The following is a 17,334-nucleotide window of genomic DNA, read 5'->3' as shown; positions in this document are numbered from 1 at the left end:
TGTCATTGGACAGGATGGCGCAGTTGTATTAGTACGGCATGGTGGTGTAATTATCCGTGTACATCGGTGTAGACTCAGTAAAACTCTACAGACAGAACATGACAACTCTGTCAAAACAGAACACAGTACTAGTAAAATAGAAAATGATGACCAGTTGGATAATGATGATGAAAAGGCAACAGTGGAGGAAACTGAGAGTGATACAGAAGAAGATGATGAAGACAGTACAGATACAGAAAATGCAAGTGTTGCAGTACATCCTATCAGAAATGTTGCTGTCATCAAGCCTGGTAGTATGGTCTCCTATAGACATGAGGAAAATGATTCCAGAGTGTCAGCTAAAGTATTAAGCAGAGCTGGCAAAGTATCAGGAAAATTTAAAAACTGGTACAATATTGAATATGTGGCGCCAGATGAGATAAATGGTGTCAGACAATCAGTTGATTTAAGTCAGGTTGCTGATTGAGAAATTCATCAGCCTCCAGACATGAGTATCCAGGATGAAAATGTCATGATGTTGGATGACTTATCAATGATGGATGCAGAATTGGCAGAACTTGACAGTTGGAAACAAAATAAAGTGTACATTGAAGTACCAGATAAAGGACAAAAATGTATATCAACTAGATGGGTGAACACTTTGAAAACTACACCTGATGGCATCAAACCCAAAGCTCAACTAGTGGTCAGAGGCTTTGAAGAAATAGACCACGAACAAATACTCAAAGATTCACCCACATGTGGAAAAGAGTCCTCACGACTCATTTTGACTCTGATGGCACAGCAAAATTGGAAACCATACTCAATGGATATAAAGACAGCTTTCCTACAAGGAAATAAATTAGAAAGAGATATTGTTGTACGACCTCCAAAAGAAGCCAATTGCCCAGGTAAAGTTTGGCATCTACAAAAATGTGTATACAGTCTTGGTGATGCTTCCCTGTACTGGTATAAACGTGTGAAATCTGTCATGATAGAAACTGGTGCTAATGCATCCAAGGTAGTTCCAGCGGTGTTCTATTGGATCAACAAGAATGATGTGGTGATCGGCTATTTGGCAAGTCATATGGATGACTTGGTATATTAATTGGGTGGAACACCAGAATTTGAAGCAACGGTCATCAATCATATTCGTGCAACATTGCATGTTGGTAAAGAAGGTAGCCATGCATTTCAATATGTTGGCATGGGTCTTACAAGTGGTGACGATGAAATACGTTTGGGTCAAGACAACTACATTGACAATCTGACACCTATCCACATTAAGGTAGTATGCACCTCGAAAGTGAAAGACTTAAACTTTTGCTCAAACTTTCCTCAAAGAATATTTCAACCACTCTCTTTCAAAATCAAGAATAAAAATCGGGGGTCACCTTACAAATTTTGGAACAAGAGAAACAAATTACTTGAGATTTACCGATATTTGAAATTCAAAATGGCCGCCATCCCAATGTTATCTCTATGGAGAAAAAATAAAATTTTCGATTTTCAAAAAACTAAGCTAGTAAAAAGTTTTCTTACACCAAGAGCTTTAAAACGAACCCCCACAAGTGGTAGATCAGAAAAGAATTGAAAAAGTTTGAGAGTCCGAATATCTGTCCCCGAGGCGTGTTTTACCACTCTTTTTTGGGAGTGGAGATTTAGCCGAGCGGTTCTGTCTGTGGCCTCTCAGCTAGGCGACTGATGCCGTATGTTGTGGGTTCGAATCCGATTGGAAACTAGCCGTATTACCTTAAGAGATGCAGAACTTTGGAAAAGGACATGCCACTGACTGATATTTAGAGAGATCTTTTGCGATCGAAGGTGGGTCAAATATTGTGGATAGCACATCAGAGTCGTCCAGATATATTGTTTGATGCATGTAATCTGGCAGCAAGCATCAAAAATGGGAGTGTTGAAGATCTTCTACACGCCAACAAAGTCATCAGAAGAATTAAAACTGATAGAATATCATTGAAGTTTCATCATCTTGGTGATGGAAATTTATCTTTAGTTGTGTATAGTGATGCTTCACTTGGTAATCTCCCAGATGGCGGCAGCCAGGGTGGTCACATAATTCTTTTAGCTGGGGAGACTGGCAAATTTTCACCTATTAGTTGGAACTCCAAGAAGATTCGCAATGTAGTACGCAGTACCTTAGCAGCAGAAACACTTGCAATGGCAGACGGCATTGATGCTGCATTGGTTATTGCTATCCTATTTGCAGAACTGACTACAGGCAAACCAACATCTGAAGTGTTACCCCTTGTGTGCCTTATAGATTGTAAGTCACTGTGTGAAGCTGTAAAATCAACAAAAGTGGTGGCAGAAAAACGGCTAAGAATTGAAATAAGTGGAATCAAGGAACTGGTTGAGAATCATCAAATACAAAGGATAATTTGGTCAAAGGGCAAGAAACAGGTAGCAGATTGTTTGACGAAAAAAGGAGCGTCGCCTATACTGCTGATGAAAGCACTTGCTGAAGGAGTTGTTGACTTGCACTAACTTCATCTGTACAAGATTTGTGTATTTAAATTCAGTACATGGACATGAAGAAAGACTAGAGAGACGTTTTGTTGTTATTTGTTTATAATGCATTTCATGCAGCAGTGTCTTGGCCGGACATTTTACATTGGACAATTTATTGGACAATTTATTTCTTTTCGAACAAAAGAATAAGGGGAGATTGTTAACCTTTCAGTTCCTGTCATTGATTTATTAACGTTATTAGTCAGCCATTGACTTTGGACCTTTCTGAGCATGTGTGGAGTTTTCCCGCCAGTCTTTTTCTAGCTCTCGGAGCTATGGCTTCCTTGTGAAGTGTGTGACAGTTTTGCTAAACGAATGTTCATGCTGTTGAACAAAGAAATCTCACTTTTTGGGAACTTTATCAGTGATCAGTTCCGAGTTCACGGGCATTCACTCCTTGCATTGAAAAATAGAAACACATCTCAAGAAAAATTATCATTGTTTTTAAATTTACTTGTCACTTGTCTTCTGCGATGTGTTGTGGCATCAACTTACCAACCGTGAAGGGACCATGACTAACCTGATTGTCATAATCATCAAGTAAATTTCTCTTTGACATCACGTCTCTCTCCAATCAGTGATGTCATCTTTATTTGAGAAATTTCTTAAATTATCCATCGGATTCAAAACTCACAACATACGGCAGCCGGCCCACCCAGCCAGAGAAATATTTTACAGTGATAATCATTGTATTGTATATCAAACAGAAAGACATGATTTATATTTCTCTTTACAATTTTGGCGATTTGGTGCTCAATTACTGGAATAACATGCCAAGTTGACTCCCAGTCACCCTTACTGTCTTGCTGTGTAGGCCTACAATTGACCGTACCGTGAAGTTCAAATTAGCATTCATATTTGTTGTACAGAGTTGCAATTTCTTCAGCTGTGGTTTCGAAGCTATCACTCATTCAGTTGGCGCACAAGTTTCAACATTTAGAACAATAGAATGCGATCACAACGAGGTGTTACCGCAGCATTTGAGTTGTCAGTGTGTTCCCGCACTGTTGTTGCCGCATGTTTTGAGGGGTCAGTGAGTTCCCGAAAATGTGTTGCCGCAGTGTTTGCGGAAATAAAACAATGCAAAGTGGGCATAAGACAATAGATACCGCAGACCTTGCGGCAAAGAACAGTGCTACTGCACAGTTATGCAAGGTTTGCTGCATACCGCAAAATGCGGTTACAAGTTATGTGATGCTAGTACTGTATATTTTAATGATCATATTGGTAAAATCAAGTGTGTTTTCTTTTAATTCCTAATGTTGTATGAACTGTACCTGTATGGGATGTTCCAGATTTGTAGATATACTTTATGTACCGGCATTCTTACAACACACTTTGAATATACAGCTATTTAGACTATCGCTTACATCACCAAAATAAAGATATACAGGCATACTATTAATTACTTACCCAATCATGTTGACCAGATTCTCCACATGTCGTTCACTGAACATTGTGATAACAAACAGTTTCTGCACGTGCATCTTGATGACAGCTTTACCAATGATTGTAGCACCAAAAAATGTCCAGAATGGTATTAGAAAGTGACCACAAGTAATACCAGCAAGGTCAAATAATGGATTTGGAATCTAGTAAATAAAAAAGATATGAAATAATCATAAATTGTGTCACAGAAATTTGATATCAGTTTTGGGATCTCTGGTAAATGTATTTTGATATTTCATGGATATTTAGTAGTTTTAGTGTCTAACCATGTGTGTTCTGATAGTATGATGATATTTTTCTATTTCCTCTGACTATATATGAACAAGTTATAGCTGATGACACAGTCCCAACTTGTTAAGGGTACTTTGATTTACAACCGCCTCGAGAGGATAGCATTACGGGAAGGCTCCATTAACTTAGGAATACCCTACTTCCCTAGAGGATCAATTTCACAGACCTGCCTTTCCTACAATGGCACTACAATGGCACCAGCTGGATTAGATAAACATAACAATGGAACATTCACACCTTGGGGATTAAAAGTCTTCTGTTTGTCACCCGAGTTGCTCAGGCAAGGACTCGGGTTTCAGATACCATGCAAGTTAATGCAGTCGTCCCCTAATGGAGTTCTGTTTATTTTTGTAATTAAAAGTACTGCCATACAGATGGGGTTTAATGGCTGAGAATGAGTTCTACGGTGGTGAAAACGTAAAGCAAATCTTGGCTGCCACCTTTATTACATAAGGTCATTAAATAAGTCAATTGTTTATTAATCGACAGGATGTTGCTGAGGGGCAGTCGATAATTAAAGCTGACGCACGACAAACGTAATTCTTTCGTTTAGGGGGGAGGGGGTCAAAGCTCATTTCGTTTTGTGAGCGTCAAAATCGCATAAGGATTTTGTCTATTGTTTTCGAACTGTTACTTTGCAGCAAGAACGCAATACTACCGTCGCGTTCATCAAGAACAGAATAACTGACCACAAAATACGGAATAGAAAAGACAAAAAAAGACATAAATATAAAATAAAACTTGCATACTTTTTCAACGTGAAACATGTACGTAAAACATTTTCCTACGTGTGACATACATTAAAATGTTCTGTGACTTATAAAGTGATACGCGTAAAGTGGAGGGTTAGTAATTAATGTGCACTTCCGGTATTTTTTCATGGGCGTGCGGATAGGAGAGGTGCGAGTGGGTTTGTCAGAAACGGCATCATAATACGAAATTGATTTCGCATAAGAACTTTCGTTTTGAGGGGGAGGGAGGGGGTTTCAAGTAAAACAAAGGAATTACGTTTCTTGTGCGTCAGCTTTTATTATCAACGGCCCCTAAACATCTTCGCATTCTATTATGACAGGACAGATTGCCACCTGTAAGCACATTTCATAAAATTTGATGCAGCGCTGCTGGATATCACCCTAAAAAATACAAATCAGTAATTACTTTAATTAATACTGCTCAGTGACATTGAATTGTATTACAGCACTGTGAGATCAACATCTGTACCAAATTTCCTCAAATTTGATGCAGTTTTTCTGGACATATCACTCTGATTAGGAAAAGTTCATTAAATATGCAAATCAAAACTTAATCAACACGACACTGATAAATGTCCTTATAAAGAAATGTGAGCTCAACATCTGTACCAACCAGTACATGTACACTTCCCAAACTTGGCACAGTCATCAGGACTAATGAGAGGTGGTGCACCTAAACCTTGAATTTTTAATTAGTCACATGACCTGAGCAGTGGATGGGCCAGCAGCACTTCTCAGCCTGGTTGAGTTCATCTACACCATAAACCAGTTGTCGATTTGAAATGGCAAGTTCAGCTAGGATGTAATTTTCCGAGTTACCGTAATTATTTTTGTATTTTCGTTTTGGTTTATGTTCCTATAAAAGTCTTGCTAAATTTTAAAACTGCATCAAACAAAAAATTGGAAATATTTAAAAAGATCATATGAACACGAATTTGGACTGTAAATTATTGCATACTTTACAATCGAGATGACCTTTGACCCATCATCTGATTATTGCTGCATGCATATGGTGCAAATGTCTGCTCAAAAGGGGTCCGTGGTCTGGTTTTTGAATTGATCTTAGCTCCAGTCAGTCAGTGGAGATTCCAAACCAAGGCCAGGTCATTTGAACGTAATGTAGAAAAGTTGACGTGTGTTACCCGGCAACGTTTCCCGATCGGTCCGAGGAGAGGTCTAGGTCAGCGTATTTTTTCGTGCACAATATCGGAGGAATGATTTTTGGGGGGATGTCGCCTGATCGACTGTCAAATTGTATGACATCGCAACCATTTCCAAAATAAAACGACACTGAAACCCTTGGTGAGGTACTTGGATGTATCTTTATTCACTGTGATTACGTTCAGATGCACTGACGACGGTGCATAATAAACTCTACCGAGTTTGCCTGGTAACACACGTCGACTTTTCTACGTCGAATGACCTTGCTTTGATTTGGAATCTCCACCGACTGACCAGAGCTAAGAGCAATTCAAAATCCAGACCATGGACCGATGTGTAAAACACAATCACTGTGTCAGAAAAAAGGTGTTTTGTTTTTTTGGTTCCAATAAGTTCAGAGGAGGAACAATTTTTGATGTTGGACGTTATAAGGTATAAAAAATATAATCAGAAATGGACATATTAAATTTGATGATGTTCGGCATCATAGATTGGGATTATGGGACAAGTTTTTGAATATAAGAGGTATTGACCGACATTATATACAAGAAAAAGTCGTGTTTTTTTTGTATTGTTTGTTTTGTTTTGTTTTTTTTGGGGGGGGGTTTCGGCCCTAATTTTCGTTTGGAGCAGGATTGAAGAATTTTGAGTGTGGAACGTTGTTGCGTGTCCACTCACACGTAAAATGTTAACAGAAGTGAAAGTGTTTTTTTGGGTCTTCTGTCGTAATATTGACACTTTCACCGCGGGCGCATTCTATGTGAAAGGCCAGACTGCAGGAGGCGCGTAAACGCGCCAAGAACGTACGCGTTTATATGCGTTCGATATACGTTGGCTTTGTCTGATCTACATCATGTTTGTTGACTATTTCCTCAAGCCTAGCATAGCGTACGAGGTGGAGGTCAAACCTAAATGAGCATGCGCGCCAAATTTGTAAACAAATGCCGCCATACTCGGTCATTTCTCCGCCGTACTTTTTAACGATCGTGTGATCAGTTGTTGTTTTTCTGTCAGAGGGTATTTAAAAATGGCGACGTGGGCACAGTTTAACACAGATTAAGCCCTTGAGCATGTTTTTTTCTAGACAGTGATAGTGGAATTGTCACTGATCGTGAAACTGAACTCGACGGAGATAGCGGAAGTCAAGTTTCAAATGACAACTCTAATACCGAACTTGAATATGTCCCGAACCAGTTGGGACAGAGATTGCAAGCAAGACAGGAAGGTAGGCCAGCTGAGCATGCTGAGAGAAAAGTGCGACAAAGGGTCGGTGACCGGCGTCACAAACGTTGATGGGGTATCCTGTGGATGTTGTACGACATCAATCTATCAATGACAATTACACATCAGACTAGCTACCAGTATATAAGCTTATATATAATATAGCTCTCTTTTGAATGTCAGATGATACCTGTTGTTCGAAGATGAACTTGTAATAAATATGCATATTAACCTCATTTATGTGGAATATGTTTTAGAGTATGTGTTCCCCCTACTATATTTGAGTAAATAAAACGTAAGTAGTAATTTGTAAAGCGTTACACTGAAAAAAATACATTTATATATAACAAAAAATGCAACGTTTTTTGAATTTTTTTTGGTAAACTCTAATATGGCCGCCATGAACATGTGACCTTCATTTTTATTCATTTTGTTCATTTTTATGATGCTCTGTCATACTGCAATACTCACTGAAAAAATTGTCATGAATACTCTTATAATTACAAAGATACAGCTCATGCATGTAAACCAATATTTATAAGGCCATTTATCCATAGCAAACTACGCACAGGAACGCATGTATAAAAATTTATTACGCAGTGAAAGTGTTAAGTTTGATGGAGAACAGTTTTGGTTGTCTTGCAGTACTTCTATCGGGTATGGATAGACGTGAAACATACTGGTAAAACACATAGTTTTTGGCCGCAATGCGTTTTGAGCAGAAACAGTTCTGTATGTCGAAAACTGACTAATTGGAGTAGGCTTCGGAGGGACTGTGCTTCAACAAACATTATTGTTACGGTTTATTGTTGACAGGGTTATTGTTTGTTGTTCACAATTTGTGAACAATAAACAATTAGTCAGATAGTATCAAGTCTACCTCGCGTTGCAGTGTTAATCTAGGGAATGCAGGCAAGCTTATTTACATATGAATTTAGGACACGCCCGATATCAATAATGACTGCTGAGGTCACTGTTTTTCCGCTGAAGCAGTCACTGTGGCGATGTGCCGAAACGAAGGCTCCAAAAATTGTAGTTTTCCGCATTTACTTTATTTTCCTCAGATGTTATCTTCGAACAACTGTCATTCCTGGTCGACATTATAACTAGGTGACAAAGTACGCCCGTGTTTAGGTTAATTCCCGTTTAATTATCAAATGCCGTGGCGTCGAAGTAACAAAACACATTTTTTGCGTTTTTCTCAAATTCAATGTGTGAATGAGGTAGCCTTCTTTTGCACCTAGTCAATTCGCGCTCACAAACACCAGCTGTTTGAAATTCACACTGTCCATTGGAAACATAATGAATTCAAAATCAGTGTCTGGGATTTCCTTTTTATGCTTTTGATTTTTTGTTATGTGCTCTTGAAGGTGTTAGACAGGAGTGCTTTTCAAGGAATTGTAATTGTCAGGCCATATAATTTGAATGGAGACGCCGAGAAAAAATCGCAGACATGGATTTGAAGGAATATTGTCAAGGCCTGTCAATGAACAAATTTCAACCGGAAATCTTGCAGTGTGTTTGCTAAAGGAAGGAAAACCTTTTTTTGGAAGGTTCAGAAAAACGCTTGTCACATGACTCTTATGCAAATAATGACTATGTATTGTGCTCGGTTGGATTTCTCTATATCAGGGCTTTCAGAAAATATATAGTTTATTGGGATAGGACTTCTTCAAGTGAGAAAAAAAAAAAATTCTGAAAGTGTCTAAAAGGTATCTATCTCCCTTAAATGCCATACAATTTGTCAGGAGCTATATTCTTTAAAGAAGATACTTACTGATGCACATGCAAGTATTCCCAGGAAACCAACTTTCTGTACAAGTTTCTGAATAGCTAACTTAGCCCGTGTTATCCAATCCTAAAATCAAGTAAGATTAAAAAATGGCAAAAAGTTACATCATTTACAACTGTATCATGCTATATGCAGCACTCATTAATAGATATGTAAAATTTGTAGTTCTGTTTTCCACTGGTCTATGTTAAAGAGCAGTGGTCGTCATGCTGGGCATGCGTGATTTTATTGTTGATATTAAAACATAAATGTTTGTAAACATAAGTCTTCTCAACATCAATCGGAGTGAGATGGGAGCGGTCCCTCACTTTGTTAACGCCTTTGTAAGACTCAACATCATGCATAGTAAAATATTAAGATCGGAAACAAACTTCAGTGGTGTATTTCTATCTATAAACTCATGTAAGGCTACAAAAATTGAGACACTCTGCACATTATGTCGCTGAGTTTACTGCATGCAATCACACTGAACAAATGGGTTTGATCGCACGCGGTCACGCTGGTTGTACACAATGCTACGTACAGCACAGTAAAAATACATCACTAAAATGATCAACATTATATATATATATATATATATATATATATATATATATATATATATATATATGTAGACCAGCAACACGCACAATGCCTAACACAAAAATTACACTCAAGACCATGATCGGCAAGCCAGAGCAGGACACGGGAGATGCTGTTGCTTCGATAAGGGAGAAGGTCACCGCGTTGACGTACATGGATATAAGAGAATCCGGTCCCACAACCAGGTGCACAACGTACCAGCCCCGCGACGACTTGGCCCACGACCCACTGTTGATCACCATTTCTTACTTCTTCTAGTAATATATGTGGCAAGAAATAGTCAAATGACAGGACACAATAGACAAAACGAGCAGGTTTTCGCGGCATTTGGCAGGAAAATTGCACAGCTACACATAGGGACGTATTGAGAGATCCTGTGCACTGTCATGGCAGTGATCCAACGGCTAGCTAGTGTAGGCCTACCGGTGCTACGCAAACTTCGTTGTAGTACCTCCTGATTGCCGGGTAGGTCTGAATCCTCTTTCAAATGAGACAACCCCCATATAACAAGAAGACCTATGAAAGGTCCTTCGCTTGACTTGATACCTGTACTCGGAATTCTCGTTTGCACCCCTGAACGGGGTAAACTTCGTAGTGGAGTTGGATTCTCCACAGCCGAGTGTAGCGCGCCATATACCTGGTTCTCTTGACACCGACGTTCATGCAGACCACGGAACAGATGCTTCTTGCTGCAGCGGGCATTGCTCTGCAAGCTGTAGATTTCTGTAGCTTGTCAATTGTCAATTGTACTCCTGTTGGGCCTCTTGAAATGAAAGTTCTCATCCTTGCTAGCGATGTCGTCGACCAGAGCCCGGTCATTGATAGTCTGTTGGCATATACACGCGTACGGGTAAATGTATAGCTCCATGGCTCGAGCGAACCCCATTCAGCTGATTCAAGAAAATCATGATCAAATGTGATCTCAATCCAGCGTGTAATTACTGTTCAATATTCAGCAGATATTTAACTTAGATTAATTGACCTTTTATTGCGTGTTAGATTTGGTAAGTTGGTATGCTTGTGACAAATCAGCCGCCATATCACCGGCAATATCGCAAACATAATAATCAACCTGTAACCTCATGCAGCATTCTCGGATATGTTGTCAACAAGGGGGACCCCCTCAGGAGCATGCGCAGCACGACGACCACTGCGCTTTAACACATCATGGCACTAAGTACCTAATGGCATTTATGATGCATGAATGGAATTGTACTGTCCTTTCCTGTAGAATCATCTCTCTCTCTTCTGTGAACAAAAGACTGAAAGACTCCACATTCTTTGATGTACATGTAGAATTTCAAAAGAAAATTTGGTTGATGGACCTCAATTGTCAAAACAAACAACCCAGCGGCTGATAGAATTCAGCTGTATATGTCGAGAAAAAAGCGTCAATGATGACACTGTTGCTCCTCAGTGCATTTAGTGGCAGGGATGCAAGGAGAGAGGTTTTGGGAATGTTACTGAAAAGGCTGCAAAGAAAGGGTTGAAATGTGAAACTGTAATAAAACCTATTCTTTTTTTTAGCAGTGACTATCCAGCTTGGTAAAGGTGCCATCTCGTAGATGAAGGCAAAAAACATAATTTTCACTTGTCCACCAAACTTGGAATTTGCATAGATCAACAACATCATCAAATTTGATTGATCTGCAATACTTTGTATGTTCCTTGCTACCAAATTCTGACCTGATTGAATTATGACAGGAAAACATGCATGCATGGCTAGCTGGACAGTGTGCACAGCATGCACTACATCTGCCGTGATGACGGATTGAGTTCATTGTCAGACAACAGCACTGCATCAAAGAACTGTAGTTTACAAAGAAAAATATAATTCCAAACAAATTTCTTTGTGTCATTGATAGCCTTGATTTTCTTTGGATATTGAATGGGCATATTTATCAATGACGTCACTTTAGCTTGTCCGTGACATGGACATGAAAGGGTTGAAATGTGAAACTGTAATAAAACCTATTCCTTTTTTTAGCAGTGACCGTCCAGCTTGGTAAACGTGCCATCTCGTACATGAAGGCAAAAAACATAATTTTCACATGTCCACCAAATACATTGATTTTTTTGCGGAAACTTGATCAGCCCAGTCAAGTACACATGCTTACTCATAACAGCTGGACCGCAATGATAAATACATGTACATTGTTTTGTGATATCCTGATACAAAATTAAAATATTTGTGATTAATACTTAACACTTAACTTAACACATCCACCTGAGCTATGTCTCCTACAGGGAAATGTTGTACATCACTCTGTGGCAGCTGAACCTGCTGCGGAAAAATATTCATACTTCACAGCTGTCGTACCAGCAATGAGAATACAGTATACAAGGTCAACTCTACTAGGCTTGAAACCGGAGGCAGGTGATAAACTTCCAATTGATGTTTTCAATTGTTTGAAGGAAAATAAGATCTTGAAATGTACCAGAGGCCGTCGTGCTGGAAAATGTACTCGTCGAAAACGTACATTCTCATAAAAACTCTCAAACCACGAGATATGATCTCCTAACTTTAGCCACATGGAATGTCCAGTCATTGGGAAATAAAGCTGCGGAAGTAGCTGACTACATTGCAGAGAACAGTATTGATATACTTTGTGTTACAGAATCATGGCTTCATGAATCTGGAGATGAACCTATTATCAATGAGTGCATACCAAATGGTTATTCTTTCCAACATCTACCCCGTAAAGTGAAATCAACCACTAGCCCTGCCCATGGGGGTATTGCTATTATTTATAAATCAACACTGAAAATTGTTTCGTGGAAAGCTGTACGTAACATTTCTTCATTTGAAGCCTCGGAGGCCATTTTTCAATACGGTGGTGTCTCGCTGAAGGTTGTTGTCGTTTATCGCCCACCTCCTAGTGCCAAAAATAAACTGACTTTCACTCAATTTCTAAGTGAATTTGGATCAACATTGGAAAACTACGTTCCTAGTGCATCAAATATAGTCTTTATTGGTGACTTTAACATCCATGTGGACAATGTAAGTGACACGAATGCTCGGAAGTTTATTGACCTACTGACTTCGTCTAACTTCACTCAGTTTGTTGAACAACCCACTCACAAATGTGGATATATTGGATTTAGTTATTTGTAATAATGACTCTCTCATATCATCTCTTCTTGTAGATGGTTTTCACTCTTCTGATCACAACCCTGTTGTTGCTAAGTTATCTCTTCCAAAACCTCATCGCTTCAAAAAAGATATTGTGTACCGTCAACTTGCCAAAATATCAACTAAAGACTTGATGAAAGATCTCGACAGTATTACTGTATTCTGTGATCCACCGCCTGATCTCAATGATGCCGTTAATACTTATAATACCAAACTCAGTGAACTCCTTAATAAGCATGCACCGGTACAAAAACGTACTCTAACTGTTAGACCAGACTGTAATTGGTATACACCGGAAATCGCTATTGCCAAGAAAAATAGACGCCGTGCGGAAAAACTGTGGCGAAAGTCGAAACTTGAAGTTCACCGGCAGATATATCGTGAATCATGCAAGAACACCAACTCTCTGATCCGCAATGCCAAGAGAACATATTACAAAGATCTCATCGATAAGAATGCACATGATGTAAAGTCTCTCTTCAAAATAGTGTCATCCATTTCATCATCACCAAATAACAACTTGCTTCCTTCTCACACATCCGATCTTGAATTGAGTAACCGTTTCAGTGACTTCTTCAATCAAAAGATCACAGATATTCGTTCAAGCCTCGATGCACAAAGCTCAGCTGATGATTTCAGAAACCTAGAAGTCATTTCTTCAAAATTTCTGGATCATTTCCAACCTATTTCTGAGGAAGAAGTTCGTGGCATCATCCAGAATGCACCAAATAAAACAAGCATGTTAGATCCGATCCCAACATCATTTGTCAAGCTGTGTCTTGACAAATTACTCACGATCATCACGTGGATCATTAATCTGTCATTGGAATCCGGTCTTGTGCCCCATTCAATGAAGTCTGCAATCGTCACACCAATCATAAAGAAACCAACGCTTGATCCTGAAATTCTCAAAAACTTCCGTCCAATCTCAAATCTACCATTTCTTTCCAAGGTACTTGAAAAAGTAGTTGCTGCTCAACTGAAAGACTTCTTAAAGAAAAACAATCTATTAGAGCCACTTCAATCTGCTTACAAGCAACACCACAGTACTGAAACAGCACTTCTCCTTGTTCACAATGATATTCTGACAGCACTTGACTCCAGTCACATTGTTCTTCTTGTTTTTTGGACCTATCGGCAGCGTTTGACACCATCGATCACCACATGTTATTACAGCGTTTATCAAATCTTGGGATTACATCGACTGCTCTGCAGTGGCTCCATTCATACCTCACAGACAGATCCCAGTTAGTTTCAATAAATGGAAATACTCCCCTGCTCAATTGCTACGATTTGGAGTACCCAAGGATCTGTCCTGGGACCACTATTATCTACGCTGTATATTCACCTCTTGGTCAGCTTATCCGCCATCATAAAATTCAGTTTCATCTATTCGCCGATGATAACCAACTGTACCTGTCCTTTAAGAAATCTGCTATCACCACTGCTGTTTCCTCTGTCGAAGATGCGGTTAAAGATATAATGAGTTGGATGACACAAAACAAACTCAAGTTAAATGACTCTAAGACAGAAGTCATCTTAATACGTTCCAAATTTGATCGGTCACCGTCTCTACTCACCAACATCAACATCTGTTCAAGTGTTATTAAAACTACAACCTCTGCAAGGAACATTGGTGTTGAATTCGATGATAACTATACATTTCAACAACATGTCAGTGCCACCTGCCGTGCTATCCACTTCCACCTCCGCAAAATTGGACGCATAAGGAAATACTTGTCTAAAGATTCCTGTGCTACCCTCGTCCAGGCCATTATATCTGCAAAGCTGGATTACTGCAATTCCTTACTATATGGTTTGCCTGACGCTCAGCTTCAACGCTTACAACATGCCCAAAACACAGCAGCCAGAATTGTTACACTGACCAGGAAATCTGAACATATTACCCCTGTCCTTAGGCAACTTCACTGGCTTCCGGTATCCTGTCGCATTGTCTTCAAGCTTTTGCTCCTAACCTATAAAGCCCTAAATGGACTCTCCCCACTATACATCAGGAATTTAATCACGCCTCATTCTTCATCACGCATTCTCCGTTCATCTGATCAATTTCTTCTGCACACACCTAGAGTCCTAGATGGAAGATGACTTCTTACGGTCGCCGCTCCTTTTCTTCAGCAGCTCCAGTTCTTTGGAATTCTCTACCCATTGACATTAAAACCTCCGCTAACATTAACATTTTCAAAAGACGCTTAAAAAGTTACATGTTTCAGAGAGCCTTTTTATGAACTCTTAGCGCCACTGAGCATTGGTATTTACCTTTGGATATTTGGCGCTTTATAAATTTGTTAGATAGATAGATAGATAGATATTGACTATAAGGATGCAAAAGTTCTTTGGGTGTTGAAATATGTTAGCACAATGTGTCACAAATCAACCATCAAACAACAATGTTTATGTAAGAACAACCTGCTTGATTTCCATGGACTTTCTAGTCGCACACTGGAATGCCTGTGTTTCCTCTGGCTTCTGAAAATGCGAAGTAAATTTACAAATTCAGTCTAAAAAGTTTTAATTTTCAAAATTTGTTAGTAAACTTGGAATTTGCAAAGTGAGACAATGTACAAGCAAAAAGCAACATCTATTTTGTATGGACTACACGGAATGATTGTACAAACACAAATTAATACTTCATTTAATAACACCTTTATTGTCATCCTTCGATCAAATCTCAGGTTCAAAAAGAGCTTTCACAAGTTTCAGACAAATCTAGAAATGTGCACTTTCACAAGTTTCAGACAAATCTAGAAATGTGCACTTTCACAAGTTTCAGACAAATCTAGAAATGTGCACTGTCTCTAGCTGAAGTAAGACAGCAGTTGCCATTCTTCTTGATTTGGGCATGTTTCAACAGTAACTGTTGTCTTTTGTGATAGAGTTGCAACCTATATTAGGGATGCCAGGCCATTTTTTGTTCTTGGTTAAACTTACTTGAATTGTATTTTTTCTTGAAGATCTTGTCTCAGAATTTAAAAAACTGTTTGAATAATGGTTCTATCTTGTTTACTTCTAGAGTTATGATTTTTTTTAGAATTAAAATATGCTCGATTTTTTTGACAAATGGTCAAAAAATTACAACATATGGCTAAGAGTCATTTTGTGGGTATCCCTATGAAAAAGTATTGTTGTATAATAACATTAATTCTCTAAGAAAACTGCTTTAAAATACTTTTTGTGCAATATATTGTAAGAGTAAGGTATAAGGAGCTTTTGTTTTCTTTACACAGAGACTTGAAAATGCCAAAAATGTTGTGAGACAGTGTTGGAAATTGGATGGTACCGTGTATAATACCAGTCAAAAAACTATTTTTCGCCATTTTCAAACTACTGTAACTTTCAGAGTTTTTAAGCTAGCTCTGTCAAATTTTGAGCAGTTAATATTGAGAGATAATGCAAAGAATACATGCATTTAAGATTTGTAAAATTACTTAAATTTTGTATTTTAGATACACTGACAATCATGGAGAGCCAAAAAACATTGGACGGAAAGTCAGTAAAAATAGCCATTGTTCCTCATTTTCAAACAGCTATAACTCTCAGAGTTTTTACGCTAGCTGTACGAAATTTTGGACAGTTAAACTTGAGTAATAACAAAAAAGAAAAAATATCTTTTAGATCTGTATAACTTCTTAAATGTTACATTTGAGAAATTCTGCTATTCAAAAAACCAAAAATCATAGGAATATGAATAAAATAAGTCATTGTTCAGTTGATCGACTCACATAATAATTCCCTGGAGCTATCCTTTTTTACACAAGAATATTAAACCCCCTAAAAAGCTGTCATCTTGTTGTACTCAATTTTCCTTTGGCATTAAAATCTAGAGTCAGGGTTATGACTTTTTTCTTTGCTCTTGGTTCTTTCCTTAGATTTTTCATTCTCTCTTCATTTGCCCTCTCTTTCAACTTGTTTTTCAATTCCCGATTCCTGCACTATTTATACCACTGTCTGTCATTTTCCCCATGCTGTTTAATAATAAAGGTTGTTCACATACATTTATTACCATGGCATGCTGACTTTATTCCCATAAATCATTGAAAGAGTATTCATTTCTGTTGTTAAATATCATTTTGTAAATTTTTGTGCGACATCAACAGATGAAAAATGATCATAACACTACCCGGGTTTGAAAACAGCTGATCGTAGCGTTGCCAGTATAGAGTATAGGGCTGTTGAACGAAGTACGTACGTATGGCAAAATTCACGGTAAATTCTGAACGCACAGACTTAGAAACTACTCAGAACTGACCTTAACACACAGTTTTTGGTGTTCGGATTTATAGTATAGGATAAAGCCCGAGTACGAGGGCTCTTCTGGTATATAAAGTCCAACCCAACGATAAAATGTCGAGGCCGCAGGCCGAGACATTTTATCGTAGGGTTGGACTTTATATACCAGAAGAGCCTGAGTACGAGGGTTTTATCCG

General features: G+C 38.6%; 1 protein-coding gene across 1 annotated transcript in view; it reads right to left on the bottom strand.

Annotated features, from left to right (window-relative positions):
* Nucleotides 1-17,334, bottom strand: part of LOC139145762 (vacuole membrane protein 1-like) — a 268,119-nt gene that overhangs the window by 34,755 nt on the left and 216,030 nt on the right. The window contains 2 exon segments of the mRNA XM_070717066.1: nt 3,922-4,100; nt 9,160-9,240. Coding sequence (XP_070573167.1) covers nt 3,922-4,100; nt 9,160-9,240 — 260 coding nt within the window.

The sequence above is a fragment of the Ptychodera flava genome, chromosome 12, assembly GCF_041260155.1.
Source record: "Ptychodera flava strain L36383 chromosome 12, AS_Pfla_20210202, whole genome shotgun sequence".
Taxonomy (NCBI): Eukaryota; Metazoa; Hemichordata; class Enteropneusta; family Ptychoderidae; genus Ptychodera; species Ptychodera flava.
The sequence above is the reverse complement of the archived record's forward strand: the minus strand, read 5'-3'. Positions and strand labels throughout refer to the sequence as shown.